Source organism: Neoarius graeffei, chromosome 18, assembly GCF_027579695.1.
Source record: "Neoarius graeffei isolate fNeoGra1 chromosome 18, fNeoGra1.pri, whole genome shotgun sequence".
Taxonomy (NCBI): Eukaryota; Metazoa; Chordata; class Actinopteri; order Siluriformes; family Ariidae; genus Neoarius; species Neoarius graeffei.
The window spans coordinates 23631876-23654126 of record NC_083586.1 but is presented as its reverse complement, the minus strand read 5'-3'; the positions used below and the strand labels follow the sequence as shown (position 1 = coordinate 23654126).

The 22251-nt window shown below is 43.1% G+C and overlaps 1 protein-coding gene across 1 annotated transcript; it reads left to right on the top strand.

The window, feature by feature from the left end:
* Positions 1-17540: 17540 nt before the first annotated feature.
* On the top strand, positions 17541-19118 carry LOC132865741 (UDP-glucuronosyltransferase 2C1-like). Its single transcript, XM_060898265.1, has one exon. The coding sequence runs from the start codon at positions 17541-17543 to the stop codon at positions 19116-19118; it is 1578 nt and encodes a 525-aa protein (XP_060754248.1).
* The last annotated feature ends 3133 nt before the right edge of the window (positions 19119-22251 follow it).

The following is a 22251-nucleotide window of genomic DNA, read 5'->3' as shown; positions in this document are numbered from 1 at the left end:
GCTATAAAAACTAAAAAAGGAGAGTGACTCAGAGCTGTTGAGGAAGATCTTCGTGTGTGTCTTTCTTCAATTCCTGCGAGTATATCAGCTTTGTGTTCCACTAAACAGGCCCAGGTTTCACACTGAGTAAGTAAATTGTGAATAAATTGAGACTAGATGATCAATATATTGCATTATATATACTTTTTGTGACATTTTTGTTTGGTGGTGTGCCATGGGATTTTTCAAATGTAAAATATGTGCCGTGGCTCAAGAAAGGTTGGGAAACTGCTGTAAACAATCATTCCCTCACCAGCCTCTCTTTATTCTCTCTCTCTCTTAAAGTTAATAAAACAAAATATATGTGCAGATTGTCATCTATTGTTAACAAGAAGCTGCAAAGAAGTGTAAACTTCTCTGTCCTGAAGATGTCATAAATCTTACTTATGGAAAACTTCACCATATCAATGATTTATCTTCTTATTATTAGCGAAGTATCTGCTGAACAAGTCCCTGTGAATGAGCTGTTGCTATAGAAACAGTAGCATATTAGAATCCAGAATTCAGCAGTGGTCTGGTATCATAAATGTACATGAATTAACATTTTATTAGCATTTATATTGAGTATTACTAATTGAATATTATTTGTGAGATGCCAACTAGGACTTTAACTAGGACTTTTAAAATGCAATAATCAAATTGTAAAAAAAAAAAAAAATTGAGCAAACTGGAACCAAAATGGAAGACTGAAGATCCTGTCTCACCTTTAAGAGTCTTTTCCTTCAGAAAGCATGAAAAAATAATCTAGTGCTCGTTCAGCATTCAGCAGAGACATCTGGCACTAAACTTGACTGGGGGCAGAGTTATTATAAAGCTTGTCTGTGAAGATTCTCAGTCATCCAGGTCATAGTAACCGTGGGTGGTAAAAGAGAGCAACTGGACTTGCTTGAAGATTCTTGAAGACATTTCACCTCTCATCCAAAAGACTTCTTCAGTTCTGTCTGACTAGTAGGGAGTATCAGGTATTTATCCTCTCATGGATGAAAAGCTCATCTAAGGTGTCGTTGAGTCATCCTGTTGGTGTGGGTCACTGGGGGCTGGATGTGAACGGCCTCAAGAGTCATTAGAGTGATCAATGGATTGCCCGTTAAGGTGATCAATGGAATGCTGATTCTCTCTGTCCTCTTGTGAGTCACTGAAAACAGCTGGGTTTTGGTGTGCATTCAGTTGTCTGGGAAGTGTGCCAAGGACTGCATTGTAGGTGGCTGATAAATGATGTCTTAGACCCCCACCTCTGTTCAGTGATGGCCATTCCAGGTTGACAAAAATGGCTTCTTTAACTCCTCGCTCATACCAACGATCCTCTCTGGCTAAAATGCGTACGTTACAATCCTGAAATGAGTGTCCTTTGTTGTTAAGATGAAGGTAGACAGCAGAGTCCTGGCCTGAGGAACTGGCTCTCCTGTGTTGAGCCATACGCCTGTGAAGCGGTTGTTTTGTTTCCCCAATATATGAGTCCGTGCATTCCTCACTGCACTGAATTGCATACACTATGTTGTCCTGTTTGTGTCTGGCTATTCTGTCCTTAGGGTGGACCAGTTTCTGCTTCAGGGTGTTACTGGGTCTGAAATGTACCGGAATGTTGTGTTTGTAGAAGATCCTCCTGAGTTTCTCAGATAGACCAGAAATGTAGGGAATGACAATGTTCTTGCATTTGTTCCTGTTATCCTCCTTGTCCATTATGTTCCTTTTTCTGCTCTTGAAGAAAGACCAGTTGGGATACCCGCAGTTCTGAAGTGCTTTCTTGATGTGATTCTGCTCCTTCTCTTTTCCCTCTACCATTGTAGGGATGTTCTGAGCCCTGTGTTGCAAGGTCCTAATGACCCCCAATTTGTGTTCCAGTGGGTGGTGAGAGTCGAAGAGTAGGTACTGGTCTGTGTGTGTGGGTTTCCGGTAGACCTTGATGCTAAGGCTTCTGTCTTGTCTAATGTGTACATCACAATCCAAGAAGGCTAGATTATTCCCACTGACTTCCTCCCGAGTGAAATTGATGTTGATATCCACTGCATTGATGTGCTTAGAGAAGGCTTCCACTTCATGGGTTTTGATTTTAACCCAGGTGCCATCCACATATCTGAACCAGTGGCTGGGAGCAACTCCTGAAAAAGTGGTCAAAGCTTTATGTTCCACTTCCTCCATGTAAAGATTGGCCACATTAGGGGACACCGGTGAGCCCATGGCACATCCATGCTTCTGTCTGTAGAAACTTTCATTAAACTGGAAATAAGTGGTAGTCAGGCAGAGGTCAAGCAGAGTGCAAATCTGGTCCATGGTGAGGTTCATTCTATCCAGTAAGGTGTTGTCTTGAAGGAGTTGTTTTCTAACAGATTAGACTGCTTCTGTGGTGGGAATGCAGGTAAAAAGAGAAGTGACATCGTAAGAAACCATGGTTTCATCTAAGTCTAGTTTGAGGTCTGCAACTTTAGTAGCAAAATCTTTAGTAGCAAAAACAGGAGAGCCAGTTCCTCAGGCCAGGATTCTGCTGTCTACCTTCATCTTAACAACAAAGGACACTCATTTCAGGATTGCAACGTACGCATTTTAGCCAGAGAGGATCGTTGGTATGAGCGAGGAGTTAAAGAAGCCATTTTTGTCAACCTAATAATAATAATAATAATAATAATAATAATACATTGGTTTTATATAGCGCTTTTCTTAACACTCAAAGACGCTTTACAAAAATTTCACACACAACACGCACACAGCACACACACAGAAGGAAAACAGAGGGAAAAACAGTGGATGATGATGGAAGATGATGTCTCAGGTATTGTAAGTAGCATTGAAGAGATGAGTTTTGAGTTGGTTTTTGAAGGACAGCAGTGTATCAGAGTTTCGGATGACTTGTGGGAGAGAGTTCCAGAGGGTTGGGGCAGCAATGGCAAAGGCTCTGTCTCCCATTGTGCGATATTTGGTCATGGTGATGGGGGTAAGAAGGTTTGCATCAGCAGAGCGTAGTCGGCGAGTAGGAGAGTAGCGTTGGAGGAGATCAGTCAGATATGGGGGAGCGAGGTTGTTAAGAGCTTTGTAGGTGATGAGGAGGATCTTGAAATGCATGCGCTGTTTAATGGGAAGCCAGTGAAGTTGACGGAGGATGGGGGTGATGTGTTCTCTGGAGGGGGATCGAGTGAGCAGTCGGGCAGCAGAGTTTTGAACATATTGCAGCTTTTGGAGAACAGAGGAGGGGAGGCCATACAGGATGCTGTTGCAGTAGTCAAGTCTGGAAGTGATGAAAGCATGGATTAGTGTTTCTGCAGCTGAGAAGGATAGAATAGGTCGTAGACGTGCTATGTTACGTAGATGGAAAAAAGATGTTTTGGTGACATAGTTAATGTGTGACTTGAAGGAAAGTGCAGGGTCCATGTAGATTCCAAGATTTCTGACCAGGGGGGAAGGAGTGACAGAGTGACCATCGATGCAGAGTGAGAAATCTTGGGTGGTGGGGAGGATGGATTTTGGACCAAAGATGATAATTTCAGTTTTATTGTTGTTGAGTTTGAGAAAGTTGTGGCTCATCCAGGTTTTAATATCTGTCAGGCAGTTGGTGAGGGTGGAAAAGATGGCTGGAGTGATGGTTTTAGTGGTGATGTAGAGCTGGATGTCATCGGCGTAGCAGTGGAATTGAAGTCCATGGCGGCGTATAATGTAACCAAGTGGGAGCATGTATAGCATGAAGAGAATGGGGCCAAGAACTGAACATTGCGGGACCCCATGTGAAACAGGGGTGGTGCGGGATTTGTGATGGTTAATAGCAATGAAGTGGAATCTTTCAGACAGATAGGATTTGAACCAAGAAAGGGCGCAGTCAGTGATACCAATGGATTTCAAACAGTTGAGAAGGATGGAGTGATTAACTGTGTCAAAAGCAGCACTGAGGTCGAGAAGAAGGAGGATGGTAAAGGAGCCAGAGTCAGAGGAAAGCAGAAGGTCATTTGTAACTTTGAGGAGAGCCGTTTCAGTGCTGTGGTGGGTTCAGAAACCGGATTGGAATGTTTCATACAGATTATTGGAGAAGAGATGATTTTTGAGTTGGGTTTCAATGGCTCTTTCCAGTAGTTTTGACAAGAATGTTAGGTTGGAGATGGGACGATAATTGTTAGGGTCATCGGGGTCAAGGGCAGTTTTTTAAGAAGAAGGGTGATGGTAGCAAGCTTGAGAGGTGGGGGTACCGTGCCAGAGGTGAGGGAAGAATTGATGATGTCCGTAATGAGCGGGGCAAGGGTGGTGAAACAATCTTTGATGAGTTTGGATGGCATGGGGTCCAGGGGAGAGGTGGATGAATTCATAGTAGAAAGTATTTTGGAGAGGTCTGCTATGGTTACAGGTGAGAAGGAAGAAAGCTGGTGGTCAGAGAGTGAAGAAAGTAAGGGTTCTGAGACAGGGGTGATAGCAGAGGAGGCAGCAAGTTGGTTGTGGATGGTTTCTATCTTGGAGTTGAAAAAAGACATGAGTTTGTCGCATTTCTCTGAAGTGAATGAGGATGAGATGTTGTCGTGGGGTTTGAGGAGTTTGTTGGAAAAACTGGAATGGCCATCACTGAACAGAGGTGGGGGTCTAAGACATCATTTATCAGCCACCTACAATGCAGTCCTTGGCACACTTCCCAGACAACTGAATGCGCACCAAAACCCAGCTGTTTACAGGCCCTGTCCACAATGCAACGGATTCAGGTGAATCTGATAAAATTGTTTATCGTTTAGGCCTGGGGTCCACACGGCACCGGCGTTTTGGGTGCCCCAAAACAATATTTTTTGAGAACGGGTTCCAGAGTGGAAAAATCTGGCAACGTTGACGTTGCAAAGTCGTCTGGATGAGTAGAACGGATTTGTTTACGATGACGTCACAGCCACATGTGCTTCACGCCGGGTAGAAGTGTAACGAACTCGATGCGAGTTGTCAACAAATCCTATAACTTGGTTCATGAAATGCCCTTACAAAATATTTTCACTGTGAATATTTATTGTGTAATGGTGCAAAGTGAGATAGAGAGTGAGAGTCAATCCCGCCAACAAAAAAAGGGAAAAAAAGGAGCGATCTCACCTCTTCAGATGTTGGTTTAAGTCCTACAATACATTCCTCAAAAAGGGTGTAGAAGAGCAAATTAATCCATCAACGTGTAGCATTCAATTTATTCCGGACCATTAAAGACGCCGCCTTCCGTGTAGAATCATACATCATCCTCGCCGCCATATTGGATAGATCAAAGCGGAGAATAAAGATGCCTCATTCATGTGCTGCGTTTAACTGTACCAACAGGTTTACCGTCCAAACGAGATCACATGGGATTACCTTTCACAGGTGAGACTGGAAAAATACTTTTCATTGTATTTGGTCATTATAACGTAATTTTACGAACAGATTTTTCTGACTTCGTGGCTAATATGAAGTCTCGCGCATAATAGTTTATGCGCATGCGTCCTTACTTCTTCTATTGTTGTGCTGTCTCCGATGGGACTGTCTTACAGCGCACCTAGAGGTGTGGCATGTGTATTGCATCGTTTTCAGCAAGCGTTGCGTTGCCATATGTACCTGATAGTTTACTGATCCGTTGCCCATGTGGATGCGATATTTTTTTTTTTTTTAAATCTCGTTGCCGTTGTCGTGTGGATGTAGCCTCAGTGACTCACACGAGGACAGAGAGAATCAGCATTCCATTGATCACCTTAACGGGCAATCCATTGATCACCCTAACGACTCTCAAGGCCGTTCACATCCAGCCCCCAGTGACCCACACCAACAGGATGACTCAACGACACCTTAGATGAGCTTTTCATCCATGAGAGGATAAATACCTGATACTCCCTACTAGTCAGACAGAACTGAAGAAGCCTTTCGGATGAGAGGTGAAACGTCTTCAAGACTCTTCAAGCAAGTCCAGTTGCTCTCTTTTACCACCCACAGTTATTATGAAGCTTAGAATTTTTTGTTTGTTTGTTTTTTAGAAAGACAAAGATTTGAGTCATACTGTATTTTTAGTATAAATGATAAGAAACAGGCGATGCTGTTCAACTGATGATTTCCTCCCAAGAAATATCATATCTTCAGGGGTGGCTCATATCAATGGACTAGCAGGGCTAAATCACACCTCCCCCATCTCCATCTTTCAAAGGTAAAATGAAAGTCAATATTGTGTGCATCCACATCATCTTATCTGCATAAGTTAATAAACATTTTAAAGAGGATTATTTGTGGTTTTCGGAAACTGAGTATAGTAGCACCACTTGCGGTAGTACCAAAAAAAAACAAACAGAGAGGCTGTGGGCTAACAGTAACCAGCCCGGTGCTGGAGGTTCATGCAGCCAATTGGTGACAGTCATGTCATGTGACTACACACTGTGCGCTCCAATGGATGAATACATTTGAGTTAATTTTGGCAATGTTTCTGTAATATGTCACCAGGGGGTGTGTCACAAATTCACTCGCAGGTGTAATGAACGTGAACCAAGTGGATTATTTACACTATCATTATTATTCCACTAAAATAAGTTTGGAGGAGAAACTGAAAGTTGATAGTAGAGCACACGTCATCTAAGCAAAGTACAAATTACACAAAATGACAGATGACAAAACTGTAAGGTCAGTTTGTTTTTTGTTTTTTTTTGGTTTGAACAAGAGTTCCAACTTTTCTGTGTACCATGTTATTCAGATGAAATGCAGTTCAGATTCAAATGACAAAACTTATATATACACACTTAAATTATATATTAGTGATGTTTTATTCATTGCACCCCCCAAAAAATTTACCACCAGCCCCCACTGGATAACTTCATATCAATTCTACAATAAGAAGACATGACAATATGTATCTGTGGCAGCGGGGACGTGGCCGAGCGTCAGTCTGTGAATGGAGGGCGGAGTCAGGGAAGGTGAGTGGTCATGTCAGTACACCTGTTATCAATTAACGTGTGTTTGTGTGTCTCCTTCAGTGCCTGCGCTGATAAAAGGAGGGTGAGAAGGGGAGGATGGCGCCGAGGGCTTGCTACTAGCCTGTGTGTGTATGTGTGTGTTTGTGAGAGAGAATGTCTAAGTTGTGTGCTGTAAAGCAGCAATAAAGGAAAGAATCAAATCGCAAACAATCGCCTGCCATGCTTCTGTGCTCCACCCACACCAGAGTCTCACTACAGTGGTGCCAAAACCCGGGAGAGTGCAGAAGGGAACAGCCCCATGGAGTCCTCACCATTTAAGGAGCTGATCCATGCCCTCACCACAGCCCAGCAGAACCAGCACCAAGCGCTGGTCGCACTCCGGAAGGAGCAAGAACAATGGTTCGAAGCCTTGGTGCTGGCCCAACAGGAGGCCCACCAGGCATTCCGGCACCTGCTCGCATCGGCGGGGCCCATGACCGCCACCGGAGTGGACCCTCCCCACCTCACCCTAATGAAGATGGGTCCGCATGATGACCCAGAAGCCTTCCTCACACTCTTCGAGCAGGCAGAGGAGGTGTGGGGTTGGCTGGTGGACCAGCGCGCAGTGCGCCTCTTTCCCCTGCTGACGGGCGAGGCACAACTGGCCACGCTGCAGCTCCCCGCCGGCAGCTGGCTCGTGTACGCAGACCTTCGAAGAGCCATCCTCCAGCATGTCGGTCACTCCCCAGAGCAACAACAGCAGCACTTCCGCTCATTGCACTTGGAGGAGGTTGGCCGGCCATTTGTGTTTGGGCAGCAACTCCGGGACGCCTGCTGGTGGTGGCTGAGGGCAGACTGCCGCGACGCCGAGGGAGTGATCGACCTGGTGACACTGGAGCAATTCGTCGCGCGACTTCCGGAAGGAATGGCGGAGTTGGTCGAGTGTCATCGCCCAGCGTTGCTGGAGCAGGCAATCAAGCTGGCAGAGGACCACATGGCGGCAGTTCCTACAGCAGGATGGGGGTGTCTCCTCTCTCTTCTCCCTCTCCCTCTGTTTCCCGTCCTCGCCCCATTCCCCCACCGTGGAGGCAGGGGCCGGCTCCCCCCCAGCCAGCCCGGTGCACCCATGGTGTCCTCCCATTTCCCCCTTCCTTGTCTGTGTCTCCTCCCTCTCAGGTGAGTGATGCCTATAACACCGGTGCAGAGGGAGAGCCTGGGCTGGTGTGCTGGTGCTGCTGGGAGCCGGGACATTTCCAACATCAGTGCTCCGCGATGGAGGTGGGCACGGTGGTCCAGGTCCCCGATGTGCCAGAAACTGCCCTCGATCGGGCCGGAGCTTATCGAATACCGGTAAGTGTCCAAGGGAATATGTATCAGGATTTGGTGGATTCCGGCTGTAACCAGACCTCAATCCACCAAAGCCTGGTGCAAGGTGAGGCATTGGGGACAGCACAAATGGTGAAAGTGTTGTGTGTGCATGGGGATGTTCACAACTACCCTTTGGTGTCTGTCCACATTCTATTTCGAGGGGAAAAATATAGTGTAAAGGCAGAGGTTAACCCTCGTCTCACCCACTCGCTAATTTTGGGGACTGATTGGCTGGGGTTTAAGGAATTAATGATGCACATAATGAAGAGTGGGTCCTGCCATAATCCAGCTAGGGAAAGCCCCGGAGTAGCATTTGCGGGAGAAGCTGTCACAGAGCTGTCTACGTCAGCACCACGTCAGGGTGATACGCGGAGTGAGGAATGCCCCGGCCCTCCTCCCTCTCTCGGGGATTCCCTTGGGGATTTCCCATTAGAGCAGTCGTAAGACGGGACTCTGCGGCATGCATTTGACCAAGTGAGAGTAATCGATGGTCAAATTCTCCAGCCAAATGCAATGCCAGCCTTCCCCTACTTTGCTATTATTAAGGATAGGCTCTACAGAGTGACGCAGGACACTCAAACTGGTGAAGAGATAACGCAGTTATTAATTCCAAAGAGATGCCGGAAATTCATATTCCAAGTGGGTCACTTTAATCCCATGGCCGGACACTTGGGGCAGGATAAGACACTATGGCCCGGTTCTATTGGCCAGGGATTTGTGGGGATGTCCGTCGGTGGTGTGTGGCATGCCGCGAATGCCAATTAGTAAATCCCGCGGCCACTCCAAAAGTGCCTTTGCGCCCTCTCCCTTTAATCGAAACCCCGTTTGAAAGAATTGGGATGGATCTCGTCGGGCCATTAGATCAGTCAGCACGGGGATATCACTTTATTTTAGTCCTGGTAGACTATGCAATGCGATATCCAGAAGCAGCGCCTCTCCGCAATATTTCAGCACACAGTATAGCAGAAGCACTCTTCCGCTTTATCTCCCGGGTCAGGATTCCGAAAGAAATCCTGACAGACCAAGGCACTACATTCAAGTCATGCACACTGCGCAAGCTGCATGGGTTACTGGGGATTAAGCCTATCCGCACTAGTGTCTATCACCCACAAACAGATGGCTTAGTAGAACGGTTCAATCGAACTCTCAAAAATATAATTTGGAAGTTCGTAAGCGAAGATGCACATAATTGGGATAAGTGGCTCGAGCCCCTGTTATTTGCAGTACGAGAGGTCCCACAAGCCTCCACAGGTTTTTCACTGTTTGAATTGTTATATGGGCATAAGCCGCATGGCATTTTGGATGTGCTACGTGAAAATTGGGAGGAGGGACCTTCACCTAGTAAAAATGAAATTCAATACATTCTCGATCTGCGTGCCAAACTCCACACGCTCACACACTTAACCCAGGAGAATTTGTGTCAGGCACAAGAACATCAAGTCCGACTGTACGACAGGGGCACGCGCCTTAGGGAGTTCACACCGGGAGACAAAGTACTCGTGTTACTGCCCACGTCAAGCTCCAAATTGGTTGCCAAGTGACAAGGGCCCTTCGAGATCATACGGCGAGTCGGGGACATCGACTATGAGGTGGGGCGAACGGAGGGGGTGGGGCATTGCAAATTTACCACCTCAATCTATTAAAACATCGGAATGAGGAGGTCTCCGTGGCATTGGTGTCAGTAATTCCAGAGAATGTGGAGCTGGGGCCGGAGGTTCAAAAAAAAAAAATTGACATCGGCCACCGCTCCGGTCTCCTGTGGAGACCACCTCTCCCCGACCCAGCTCACGGAGGTAGCCCAGTTCCAGAAAGAATTTTCCGACGTGTTTTCGCCCCTGCCCGGCCACACCCACCTCATATAACACCACATTGAGATGCTCCCGGGGGTGGTAGTGCGTAGATGCCCTTACTGTCTGCCCAAACACAAAAAAAGGTGGTCCGGGATGAACTTGAAGCCATGCTTAAAATGGGCATAATCGAGAAGTCCCACAGTGACTGGAGCAGCCCAGTGGTCCTGGTCCCCAAGACTGATGGGTCAGTCAGGTTCTGTGTGGACTATACGAAAGTCAACGCGGTGTCTAAATTCTACGCATGCCTGATGCCTCACATTGATGTGTTGCTTGATCGATTAGGCACTGCTCGTTTTTATTCGACACTGGATTTAATGAAGGGATATTGGCAGATCCCCTTAACTCCTATCCCGAGAGAAAACAGCTTTTTCCACACTGTTTGGCTTACACCAATTCGTCACACTTCGTTTTGGGCTGTTTGGGGCGCCCGTGACATTTCAGCGGCTTATGGGGATCCTCCGCCCCCACGCCACCTATGCAGCTGCATATCTGGATGACATTATCATCTATAGTAATGACTGGCTGCAGCACCTTGAACACCTTAGGGCCATCCTAAAGTTGCTGAGGCAGGCGGGTCTCACAGCGAACCCAAAGAAATGTGCGATTGGGCAGGTGGAAGTATGGCATCTGGGTTTCCACTTGGGCCATGGCAGGTGCGTCCCCAAATTAATAAGATGGCAGCGATTGTGGCCTGCCCGAGGCCCAAGACCAGAAAGGGGGTGAGACAGTTCCTGGGGCTGGCTGGCTACTATTGGAGGTTCATACCTAATTATTCGGATGTCACTAGCCCGCTGACTGATCTCACTAAAAAGGAAGCACCAGAGCCAGTCCAGTGGACAGAGCAATGCCAACAGGCTTTCTCTAAGGTAAAGGCTGCACTGTGTGGGGGGCCACTGTTACACTCCCCTGACTTTTCTTTCCCCTTTATTTTGCAGACGGACGCATCGGACAGAGGGCTGGGGGCCGTTCTGTCCCAGGAGGTGGAGGGGGAGGAGCGTCCCATGCTGTACATTAGCCGGAAGCTGTCGATGCAGGAAGGCAGGTACAGCATGATTGAAAAAGAGTGCCTAGCCATCAAGTGGGCAGTCCTCGCCCTCCGGTACTACCTGCTGGGGTGCCCTTTCACCCTCTGTTCGGACCACGCGCCTTTCCAGTGGCTCCACCGCATGAAGGATGCCAACGCATGGATCACCTGTTGGTATCTTGCACTCCAGCCATTTAAATTTGAGGTGGTCCACAGGCCGGGGGCACAGATGGCGGTGGTGGACTTCCTCTCCCATCAAGGGGGGGGGGAGGGAGTCGGTTTCAGGCCGGATGGCTCCCTGGCCTGAGTCGGGCGGTGGGGGTATGTGGCAGCGGGGGCGTATGTGGCAGTGGGGGCGTGGCCAAGCGTCAGTCTGTGAATGGAGGGCGGAGTCAGGGAAGGTGAGTGGTCATGTCAGTACACCTGTTATCAATTAACGTATGTTTGTGTGTCTCCTTCAATGACTGCGCCGATAAAAGGAGGGTGAGAAGGGGAGGACGGCGCCGAGGGCTTGCTACTAGCCTGTGTGTGTATGTGTGTGTCTGTGAGAGAGAGTGTCTAAGTTGTGTACTGTAAAGCAGCAATAAAGGAAAGAATCAAATCGCAAACAACCGCCTGCCGTGCTTCTGTGCTCCACCCACACCAGAGTCTCGCTACAGTATCAACTTATATAGGCTTAATCACAAACTAACAGCAATACAACAGTGTTGTATTAAAAAGCCCAGACTCCTAATTTCCACATAACTAATGCTGTGTGGGGTCAGCTGGACAGGAAAAAGCTCTTCATGAAGTTTGACTGGATCCGTTGTGTATTCCACATTGATAATAAGATGTACTAATGGCCTATAAGGCACTGAAGGGTCTGAACTTGTCTTTTATGATCAACCATACCTGCTTGAAAAAAAAAAAAGGTACAGGCTCTTTATTAGTATCTAGAATAACAAAGACAACAGCAGGGCTGTAACATTTTATGACAAATCCCTCCACCTATTGCACAGCCTTCGAATTAGTGTTGGAATTCAGACACAATCTCAGTCCTTAAATCTAGCCTGGGGGGAATTTAGTGTTTAATCTGATCTGGATTCTGTAGATTTGTGTGTAAGAGCTGATGTTGTCATCATAAAGAAACTCTTTTTACTTTTTGTTCTGAAAGAACAAAATCCATAACATCTACAAAAGAGGTTCAACAAAGACTTTGAAAGAGGAAGAAGGGTAAAAAAAAAACAGTGGATCCAAATCATCACTCTCCTTAAACAACTGTAGATATAATTTTACAGATTTTACAGATACACTTGTGGTTTCTTTAGGATTAATGAGGATGAGGAAAAAGATGGCCTTTGTAATTTATTTTATAAAATCTTCTGTACTTTTCTTAATTGACATGAAATCATTGAATTCTCTTTGCATTAATTATACAGAATGTCAGAGAGAGAATGAGGGAGGAAGAGAGAGGGTCAAAAGAAAGTGCATCAGTCACCAAAGTGTCACTGTAGATTTCAGGGCGCATTAATAATGGATCAAATTGGAATAAAAAGCATGAATGAATCATGAATTCAAATAATGTATATTAATACATTTTCACTCCTATTCTTATTGTGGTGCAGAGAGAGAGAGAGCGAGAGAGATCCTGAAGAAGAAAGACTGATGGAAAAAGAAAACTTTTTTTTGGACCAAAATTGAAGCTCAGCAGGAGAAAGGAAATGAAATGATAGAAGGTGTGGAGACAGAGCAGAGCAGCTGATCCCTTACGGAAAACTCAAACATTTCACATGTAGTTGTAGGAATAATATGTGATCACATGTGGAAAATATTTATTTGTTGGTGAAAACACATCTAGAAAATGAAAGCACATGCCCCACATCTGAACACAAGGGACTCATTAAAAAATTGTATGTGAAAATAAATAAATCTTGTTTAAAAAAATAATCACATATGGAAATAAATGAATTCTGTGTATTAAAAAATGTATTAATTAGTTATGGGGGGGAATCACATGAAAATAAACGAAATGTATGAAGTGTCTTAAAAACTCATCTGTAAATTTTTAACGTGAAGTTCATGTGATTTTTCTATAAGCGATTAGATTTCTCTCACTTTGTATTTTGCAGATCCTTTTGGAGTTTGTTATTCATCCATGGAATACTGAGTTAGCAGGATGTGATTATTAATGATGACAGTGGATTTGTCTGTTCTTTGAAGGTGTGGTCATAGTTGTTACCAAGACAACAGATCTGTTTGATCAAATCTCCTAGATAGCATAATTGTTCAAAGGAAACAAGAGTAAAGTCAAGCACTGTATGTATATCAACAGAATACATCTTCAGTAAGCATTTTCCTGCTGTGTGCCCAGGGTTCCTGGGATAAACTTGGGATCTACTGTGATGAAGTTCCAAGCTATGCTTGCACTTAAGATGAATGAAAGAATGAATGAATGAATGATGCAGTGAACTTTAATGACAACAATAATATCTTAGATTATGATTTCAGTTGTCCCTCTGGAGAGAAGCTGAAAGGTTTTAACCAAAAAGGCAGAGTTTATTAGAAAGAATTCCACATACAGCAGAGCATCTAGAAGAAGCAACTGTATGATTGGAACAGCAGACTGTTCCTCTGGGAAAAAGCACTTAAAATTTCTAATTGAACTTTTGCTACTAAAAATGATTTTGTATGGAGAAAAAGGCAAAGGCTCTAAATTTGCACCACTGTTTTAAAAACAACCAGAAAACCTCTAGAACTTGTTTTCCTTAATTTCAAGAAATTGAGATGGAGGTCATAACATCCATCCATCCATTATCTGTAGCCACTTATCCTGTTCTACAGGGTGGTAGGCAAGCTGGAGCCTATCCCAGCTGACTATGGGCGAGATGCAGGGTACACCCTGGACAAGTTGCCAGGTCGTCGCAGGTCATAACATCTGTCTAATATTTTATTTTTGAATTTAAACTGTGAGATAATGTGACGGGAAAAACAGTCCACTTTTTCTTTTTTATGTTAAGAAGTAGCCCAGTGTGAGGGATCAGCCACAGACTCCCACTTAAGCAGAGAAGCAGCTTTAGGGCTGAAAGGTTGCTGGTTTGATTCCCTGGACCAGCAGGAGTGGCTGAAGTACCCTTGAACAAGGCACCTAACCCCCAACTGCTGTGGGTTTGTCAGGGTCCTGTTGTCCTGGATAAGAGCATCTGCTAAATGCCTGTAATGTAATGTAATGTGGGAGCGTGTTTCTTATGTTAATAAATAGCCCTCACACTGGGCTATTTATTAACATAAGAAAAGGTATGTTAATAAATGTATACTTTGGATTGTTTTTCCTATCACATTATCTCTGTCTTACAGATGCAAGCTCTAGCTACAGTAAAAGTAAATCATTAATCTGGGTTCTTGGAATACGATAAATGTACTTTGCTCTCTCATACACACTTGAATGAACTTGTTTGGCTCGTGGGATCACATCTATGGTATGTCTGATTTTGTTTTGATTGTGGAATAAATGCTTTTAGGGGAAAATGGCTTTGTAAGTGAATTGTTTTGTGGGCTGTCCTCATAATAACTTTATCCATTATAAATTTGTGTTTATGCAATTTGCATTTTGCTGTTGATTTTTAAGAAAAACACAAAATGCCCGAGGGAATGATAATTTCCAATGATTATTATTAGATTTCTTTCACCAAGATTTTAATTTAGTTTATACTAAATGAGATTAACAATCATTAGTCTGCAGTGAAGTTACATTTTATTTCATGACATTACTAACCATTTATCATAGTTATAGTTTAGCTTTAGTGAACACATCCATATATTACATGTTTAAAGTTAATATTTTCACATTGTTATATACAGTAATATATATTATCCAGTGCCTTGCATAAGTATTTTTCCCCTTCAACTTTGCACATTTTTTAGTGTTAATTTTTTAAATTTAATTAGCTTTGCCATAGTGAAATATATATGTACACACATTATGGCTGAGTAACCACTACAGCTTGCACCAATCACAGTACCCCCATTGTACCTAATCTGCGTGTCTTTGAACTGTGGGGAAAACCAGAGCACACCCATGTAGACACAGGGAGAACATGCAAACTCCACACAGAAAGGCCCCCGTCAGCCATGAAGTTCGAACCTAGAACCTTCTTGCTGTGAGGTGAGAGTGTAACACAATTCTGATCTTGGATTTAAGAACCTTTTTTTTTTGCAAGTAAGGAGATAAAATAAGAGTAAATGATTAATCTGGGGGGGGCGGCACGGTGGTGTAGTGGTTAGCGCTGTCGCCTCACAGCAAGAAGGTCCTGGGTTTGAGCCCCGGGGCCGGCGAGGGCCTTTCTGTGCGGAGTTTGCATGTTCTCCCCGTGTCCGCGTGGGTTTCCTCCGGGTGCTCCGGTTTCCCCCACAGTCCAAAGACATGCAGGTTAGGTTAACTGGTGACTCTAAATTGACCGTAGGTGTGAATGTGAGTGTGAATGGTTGTCTGTGTCTATGTGTCAGCCCTGTGATGACCTGGCAACTTGTCCAGGGTGTACCCCGCCTTTCGCCCGTAGTCAGCTGGGATAGGCTCCAGCTTGCCTGCGACCCTGTAGAAGGATAAAGCGGCTAGAGATAATGAGATGAGAGATGAGATTAATCTGGGTTCTGGGAGTAAATGCCCTTTGCTCTTTCACACACACTTGAATGAACTTGTTTGACTTGTGGGATCACATCTATGGTATATCAGTTTTTTTTTAAATTCATTTGTATATTTACTTTTTAAGTGAATTGTTTTGTAGGCTGTTTTTATAATAACTTTAGCCATTATAAATGTGTTGATGCAATTTACCTTTTGCTATGCATTTTTAAGAAAAAAACACAGTAATATTATACCAATGATTATTATTAAGTTTCTTTCCCTGATCAGTTTTCCAGTAAATGCCAATAAAAAGCACCCCCATAACATGAAACTACCACTACCATGCTTCACAGTTTGAACGGTATTCTCAGGGTGATGAGCAGTGGTAAGGTTCCACGAAACATAGTGCTGTGTGCCAAGGCCAAAATGTTCACTTTAGGTCTCGTTAGATCAGAGAACCTCTACCCACGTGTTTGCTCAGTCTCCAACAAGCCTTTCACCAAACCATTTAATTTAATTTGTACTCAGTGAGATTAATAATGGTTTTTAGTCTGCAGTAAAGTTGTCTAATATTTCATGGCATTTAAAAATCTTAGTTGTGGTTTGATTTTAATGGATGCATCTATGTGTTTAAATAGAAATTGTTCAAAGTTTCACATTGTGATATTATATAGAATATTAGCCTAGTAAACTAGACCCACCCGCCTAGCAGCCAAAAATATTTTTGCCTACGAGTCTGGCTTGCCAGGCTAATAGAATATAATATATTTGGCTAAATTTATTTTCCTACATTACCTATATTCATGAAATGCTACATGTTCATTCCAGTCCCTACTTAGAATCTTGGAATCTTGTTCCTTAGGAATGTTGATTATTTTTTTATATAACACACACGCGCGCACGTGTGTGTGTGTGTGTGTGTGTGTGTGTGAGTGAGAGAGAGGACTATTTTTTAATTAAACCATCAAGAAATAATTTTCCAACAAATTTTTCTGCAAATGTTTTTGAGAGCCTCTTCACAGTGAAATATACATTTAATTTGTAACATTATCAGAAGACTGAATTTTTGTTTTGATTCACATTTGTGAATAACAAATAAGATGGAGCATCATTTGAATAAGGCATTGTAAATTCTTTAAAACATACAAATATAAAAAATACCTGAAAGAACATCAGTAATGATTAAAGTTGATATTCATTGTTTTACATATTTACTCTGTCAACCTGGAGGGTCCTGCATTGACAAATCTCGTCCCTACAATATTTTTCCCATTATTCTTATCAATAAAGCTCAAGCTCGGTCACATTGGATGGACAGCATTGTTGTTGGTGAACAGCAATTTTCATAAAGTCTTGCCACAGTTTCTCAAACAGATTAAGGTCTGGGCTGGAATAGCACATCCACAACCCTGATCACTTTTCCATTAAATGCTGATAAAAAGCATCCCCATTACACAAAACTGTCACCATGCTTCATAGTTGGGATAGTATTCTCAGGGTGATTAGCAGTGTTGAGTTTCTACCAAAAGTAGTGCTGTGTGCTGAGGCAAAGTATTTCACTTCACAAAAGATCAGAGAATCTTTTCACAAACTTGCCCTTTTGTTTGCATCTTTGTCTAATACCCTCTTTATGCAAGGCACTATATATATTATTTCTGAGAATTAAATAATCTAAAAATGAATTTACTCAATTTATCAATTGTGCATGAGCTCAACTTTGCTGATACACTCTGTTTAAAATTAAACAGACTTGTATTTCTAAGAGTACTTCTCTGTGTGTCTCTAGATTTCTGTTCTTTACAGTAGGTGCTGCAATGAATGGACAAATAATTCAAAAATCTGGGCTGGTCTTGCTCACCCTGCTGGTAGTCTCAGTCTATACTGGGAACATTCTGGTCTTCCCTATGGATGGCAGCCACTGGATCAACATGAAAATCTTGATCGAGGCTCTTCATGACAAAGGTCACATCATTACAGTCATACGAGCTTCGGATAGCTGGTACATTAAAGAAACATCTCAGCTTTACACTTCCATCACATTATCAAACAAAGGGAATTTTAATCAGGCATTCATTCACAATGCTATAAGGAGGCTCTTGGAAATTATGAGGGAAGGGTCCATGTGGGCTCGTCTGAAAGTTGAGAAAGAGATGTGGGACAAATCAGTTGAAATGGCTGAGAATGAGAGAAAATTGATTATTGGCATGATTGAAGACCAGGAACTAATGCATTCCTTGACAGATGTCAAATATGACGTGTTTATTACTGACCCTGTTTTTATTACTGGCACCATTTTAGGTCATTATCTCAATCTACCACTCGTCTATAATGTTCGTTGGACAATATACGGTGAGGGCCATTTTGTAATTGCTCCCTCACCACTTTCTTATGTACCATTACCAATGTTAGAGCTATCAGACCACATGAGCTTCTTTGAGAGAGTGGTAAATGTTCTCATGTACCTAGTAACTGAATTACAGATTAAATATTTTCTGAGTTCATCATACAATGAATTGTGTTATCAACTATTTGGTCCAGGTGTAGACTTTTTTGAATTAGTTCAAGGAGCAGATCTGTGGCTGTTCAGAGTGGATTTCATCTTTGAATTTCCACGCCCTACGATGCCAAATGTTGTCTACATCGGTGGTTTCCACTGTAAACCATCCAAACCTCTTCCACAGCATCTTGAGGACTTTGTGCAGAGCTCTGGTGAACATGGCATCATTGTCATGTCTCTGGGAACGATGGTTGGTCAGCTTCCTCAAGATGTAGCCAATTCAATAGCTGAGGCTTTTGCAGAGCTTCCACAAAAAGTTATTTGGAAATATAAAGGGGAAAGACCTTCCACAGTGGGGAACAATACATTAATAATGGACTGGATACCCCAAAATGATCTCCTTGGCCACTCTAAGACCAGGGCATTTGTAGCTCATGGTGGAACCAATGGAATTCAGGAAGCTATCTATCATGGCGTTCCTATAATTGGTTTTGGACTCGTCTGGGATCAGCCTGACAATCTTGCAAAAATGAGGGTGAAGGGAGTCGCAAAGAATGTCAATTTTGCAACTGTGGACAAAGACTCCTTCCTTTTAACTTTGAAAGAAGTGCTCCATAACCCTTCATACTGGGAAAATATGCAAAGACTCTCCAGACTGTACAGAGATGTGCCAATAAAACCTTTAGACAATGCTGTCTTCTGGATTGAGTACACAATGAGGCATGGTGGTGCAGCTCATCTACGAACAGAATCGTATAAAATGCCCTGGTATTCGTACCACTCTGTAGATGTTTTACTGTTCCTGCTGTGTGTTCTTTCATTTGCTACCTTCACTACATTTGCAATCATCAGACATGTCTTCTATAGGTTGTGTAACAAGAAAGAACACAATTAATAAGAATACACTTTGGTTAAAATATTACAGAACCCACCCTAAGCATACGGCTAACAGGCTCTGTTTAGAATAGAATATTTAATATACACTATATGACCAAAAGTTTGTGCACACCTAACAATCACACCCATATTTGTTTGTTGAACAGTACATTCCAAATTTATTCCCCTCTTTGCTGTTATAATAAGCTCCACTTTTCTTGGACGACTATCCACGAGATTTTGAGGCATGGCTGTGGGGGATTTACGTTCATTCAATTACAAGAGCATTAGCATGATCAGACACTGATGGTGATTGAGGAGGTCTGGAGTCCAGTCGGTGTTCCAGTTCATCTGAAAGGTGAGCAGTGGGGTTGAGTTCAGGCAGGGCTCTGTGCAGGACATTCCAGTTCTTCACTCCAACCTTAACACACCATGTCTTCATGGAGCTCACTTTGTGTACAGGAGCATCATCATGCTGGAACAGCTTTGGGCCTCTTAGTTCTAATGAAGGGAAACTGTAACGTTACAGCATACTGAGACATTCTATACAACTGTGTGCTTCAGACTCCGTGGGAATAGTTTAGGGAAGAACCACATATGGGTGTGATGGTCAGGGGTGCACATACTTTGGGCCTTATAGTGTATGCTTTCAGTGTGAATGTACACTTGACAATTTAACATTCATACACCATTTCCCTGATCCCCTGAGAATGCATAAACATCTTGAAACTGGGATTTCCCTAAGGGTCATATTCAGAGTTGACAACTTAAGTCCAAAATTTACATCAATATTTATGTGGGAAAAGTTCCTCATGTTCAGGCTTGGGTTACGGATGCATTTAAATGAATTTTCTGAGCTCCACATTCAGTTTAATAAAGTCACCTGTGTGTTGTTTACACCTCTGAAATTTCCAAATTTTTCTTCAGTGTAAATGTCCAAGACAGGGTTTTTATTATATCTATACCACTGCATTTAAACTGTCATTGGATGGCATTTGTATGTGCAGGGTGGAGCTTGACTGAACCAGCGGCATGTCTTAGTGTAACACAATTCTGATCTTGGATTTAAGAACTTTTTTTTTTTTGCAAGTAAGGAGATAATAAAATAAGAGTAAATGATTAATCTGGGTTCTGGGAGTAAATGCCCTTTTCTCTTTCACACAAACTTGAATGAACTTGTTTGGCTTGTGGGATCATATCTATGGTATATCAGGTTTTTTTTAATTCATTTGTATATTTGCTTTTTAAGTGAATTGTTTTGTTGGCTGTTCTTTTAATAACTTTAGCCATTATAAATTTGTGTTGATACAATTTGCCTTTTGCTATGCGTTAAGAAAAATACAAAGTAATATTATACCAATTATTATTATTAAATTCCTTTCCCTGATCAGTTTTCCAGTAAATGCTGATAAAAAGCATCCCCATAACATGAAACTACCACCACCATGCTTCACAGTTTGGATGGTATTCGGAGGGTGATGAGCAGTGGTAAGGTTCCATGAAAAGTAGTGCCATGTGCCAAGGCCAAAATGTTCACTTTAGGTCTCATTAGATGAGAGAACCTCTACCCACATATTTGCTCAGTCTCCAACAAGCCTTTCACCAAACCATTTAATTTACTTTGTACTCAATGAGATTAATAATGTTTTTTAGTCTGCAGTGAGGTTATATAATATTTCATGGCATTTAAAAGTCTTAGGTGTGGTTTGATTTTAATGGATCTTGCATTTAAATAGAAATTGTTCAAAGTTTCACATTGTTATATTATGTAGAATATAATTTATTTTGCAAAATTTCTGTTCCTACATTACCTATATTCATGAAATTCTACATGTTCATTCCAGTCCCTACTTAGAATTGTATTACTTAGGAATGTTGATTATTGTTGTGTGTATGTAGTATTTTTGTAACTAAGCCATCAAAAAATAAATTTTCCAACAAATTTTTCTGCAAATGTTTTTGAGAACCTCTTCACAGTGAAATAAAGACTTTTTGTTTTGATTCACATTTGTGAATATCAAATAAGATGGATCATTATTTGTATAAGGTATTGTAAATTCTTTAAAACATACAATTATAAGAATACCTGAAAGTGTTAAGGTTTTGCTGGGAATCAAACCCAGGTCACTAGTATAATGATCCAGCAAACCCCCACTAGGCCACCAGGGGAATGACTCAAGTGCAGAGGCGTGAGGCGAAAGTAGCAAGTAGCAAAAACAGTTTATTTATACTATATACACTATTTACAATCCAGGGCAAAAAAACAAACAAAAAAAGTATAATCCAACACTGAGAAGACAAAGGGAAAAATAAAATATCCAAAAGTTCAAAGTCCAAAAAAAGGAAAAGGCAAAAATGCAAAACGCTCAGAAGATCAAAAAGGTACAAAGTCCAAAGAAAGCAAAAAATATCAAAAACACAAGGGCACAGGCAAGATACGTGAGACAGAGGAAACTAGCACAAGACAGCATAGCATAAAGACTCCGTGACAAGGGAACAAACAGAGGGGTATTTATACACAAAACAATTAAGGAACAGGGTGGGGCAGGAAACAGGCAATCACGACAAACACAAAACACAGTGGCGGCCTCTAGAGGCCAAAACAAACATGACAAGATAAACATAACAGCGGCCTCTAGAGGCCAAAACAGTCCCAGTCCTAACAGGACCCCCCCATCTAGGAGCGTCTCCTGACGTTCCCAGGGCGATCCGGATGGGCCGAATGGAAGTCCCGACAAAGTCCTTTATCTAAAATGTCCCAGGCGGGGACCCAACAGCGTTCCTCAGGGCCATAGCCCTCCCAGTCTACCAGATATTGAAGCCCGCCGCAGACCCGGCGGGAGTCAAGCAGGCGATGAACAGTGAACACAGTCTGACCCTGGAAGATGCGGGGGGGTGGGGGGTTCCTAGGGGCAGGGGCATACATGGACATCAGTATGGGCTGCAACAGGGAAACATGGAATGTGGGGTTGATCCTCAGAGTCCGGGGCAACTGGAGCCGGTAAGCGACAGGGTTCACCCTGCACACCACCTTGAAGGGGCCAATGTAGCGAGGAGCAAGCTTGCAGTTCTCCACCCGCAGCGGAAGGTCCTTGGTGGACAGCCAAACCCGCTGCCCAGGGCAGAAAGTGTGGGCAGGTCTTCTATGGCAG

Excerpts from the sequence above, each read along its gene's own strand:
- LOC132865741 (XM_060898265.1), top strand. The coding sequence starts at position 17,541 with ATGAATGGACAAATAATTCAAAAATCTGGGCTGGTCTTGCTCACCCTG.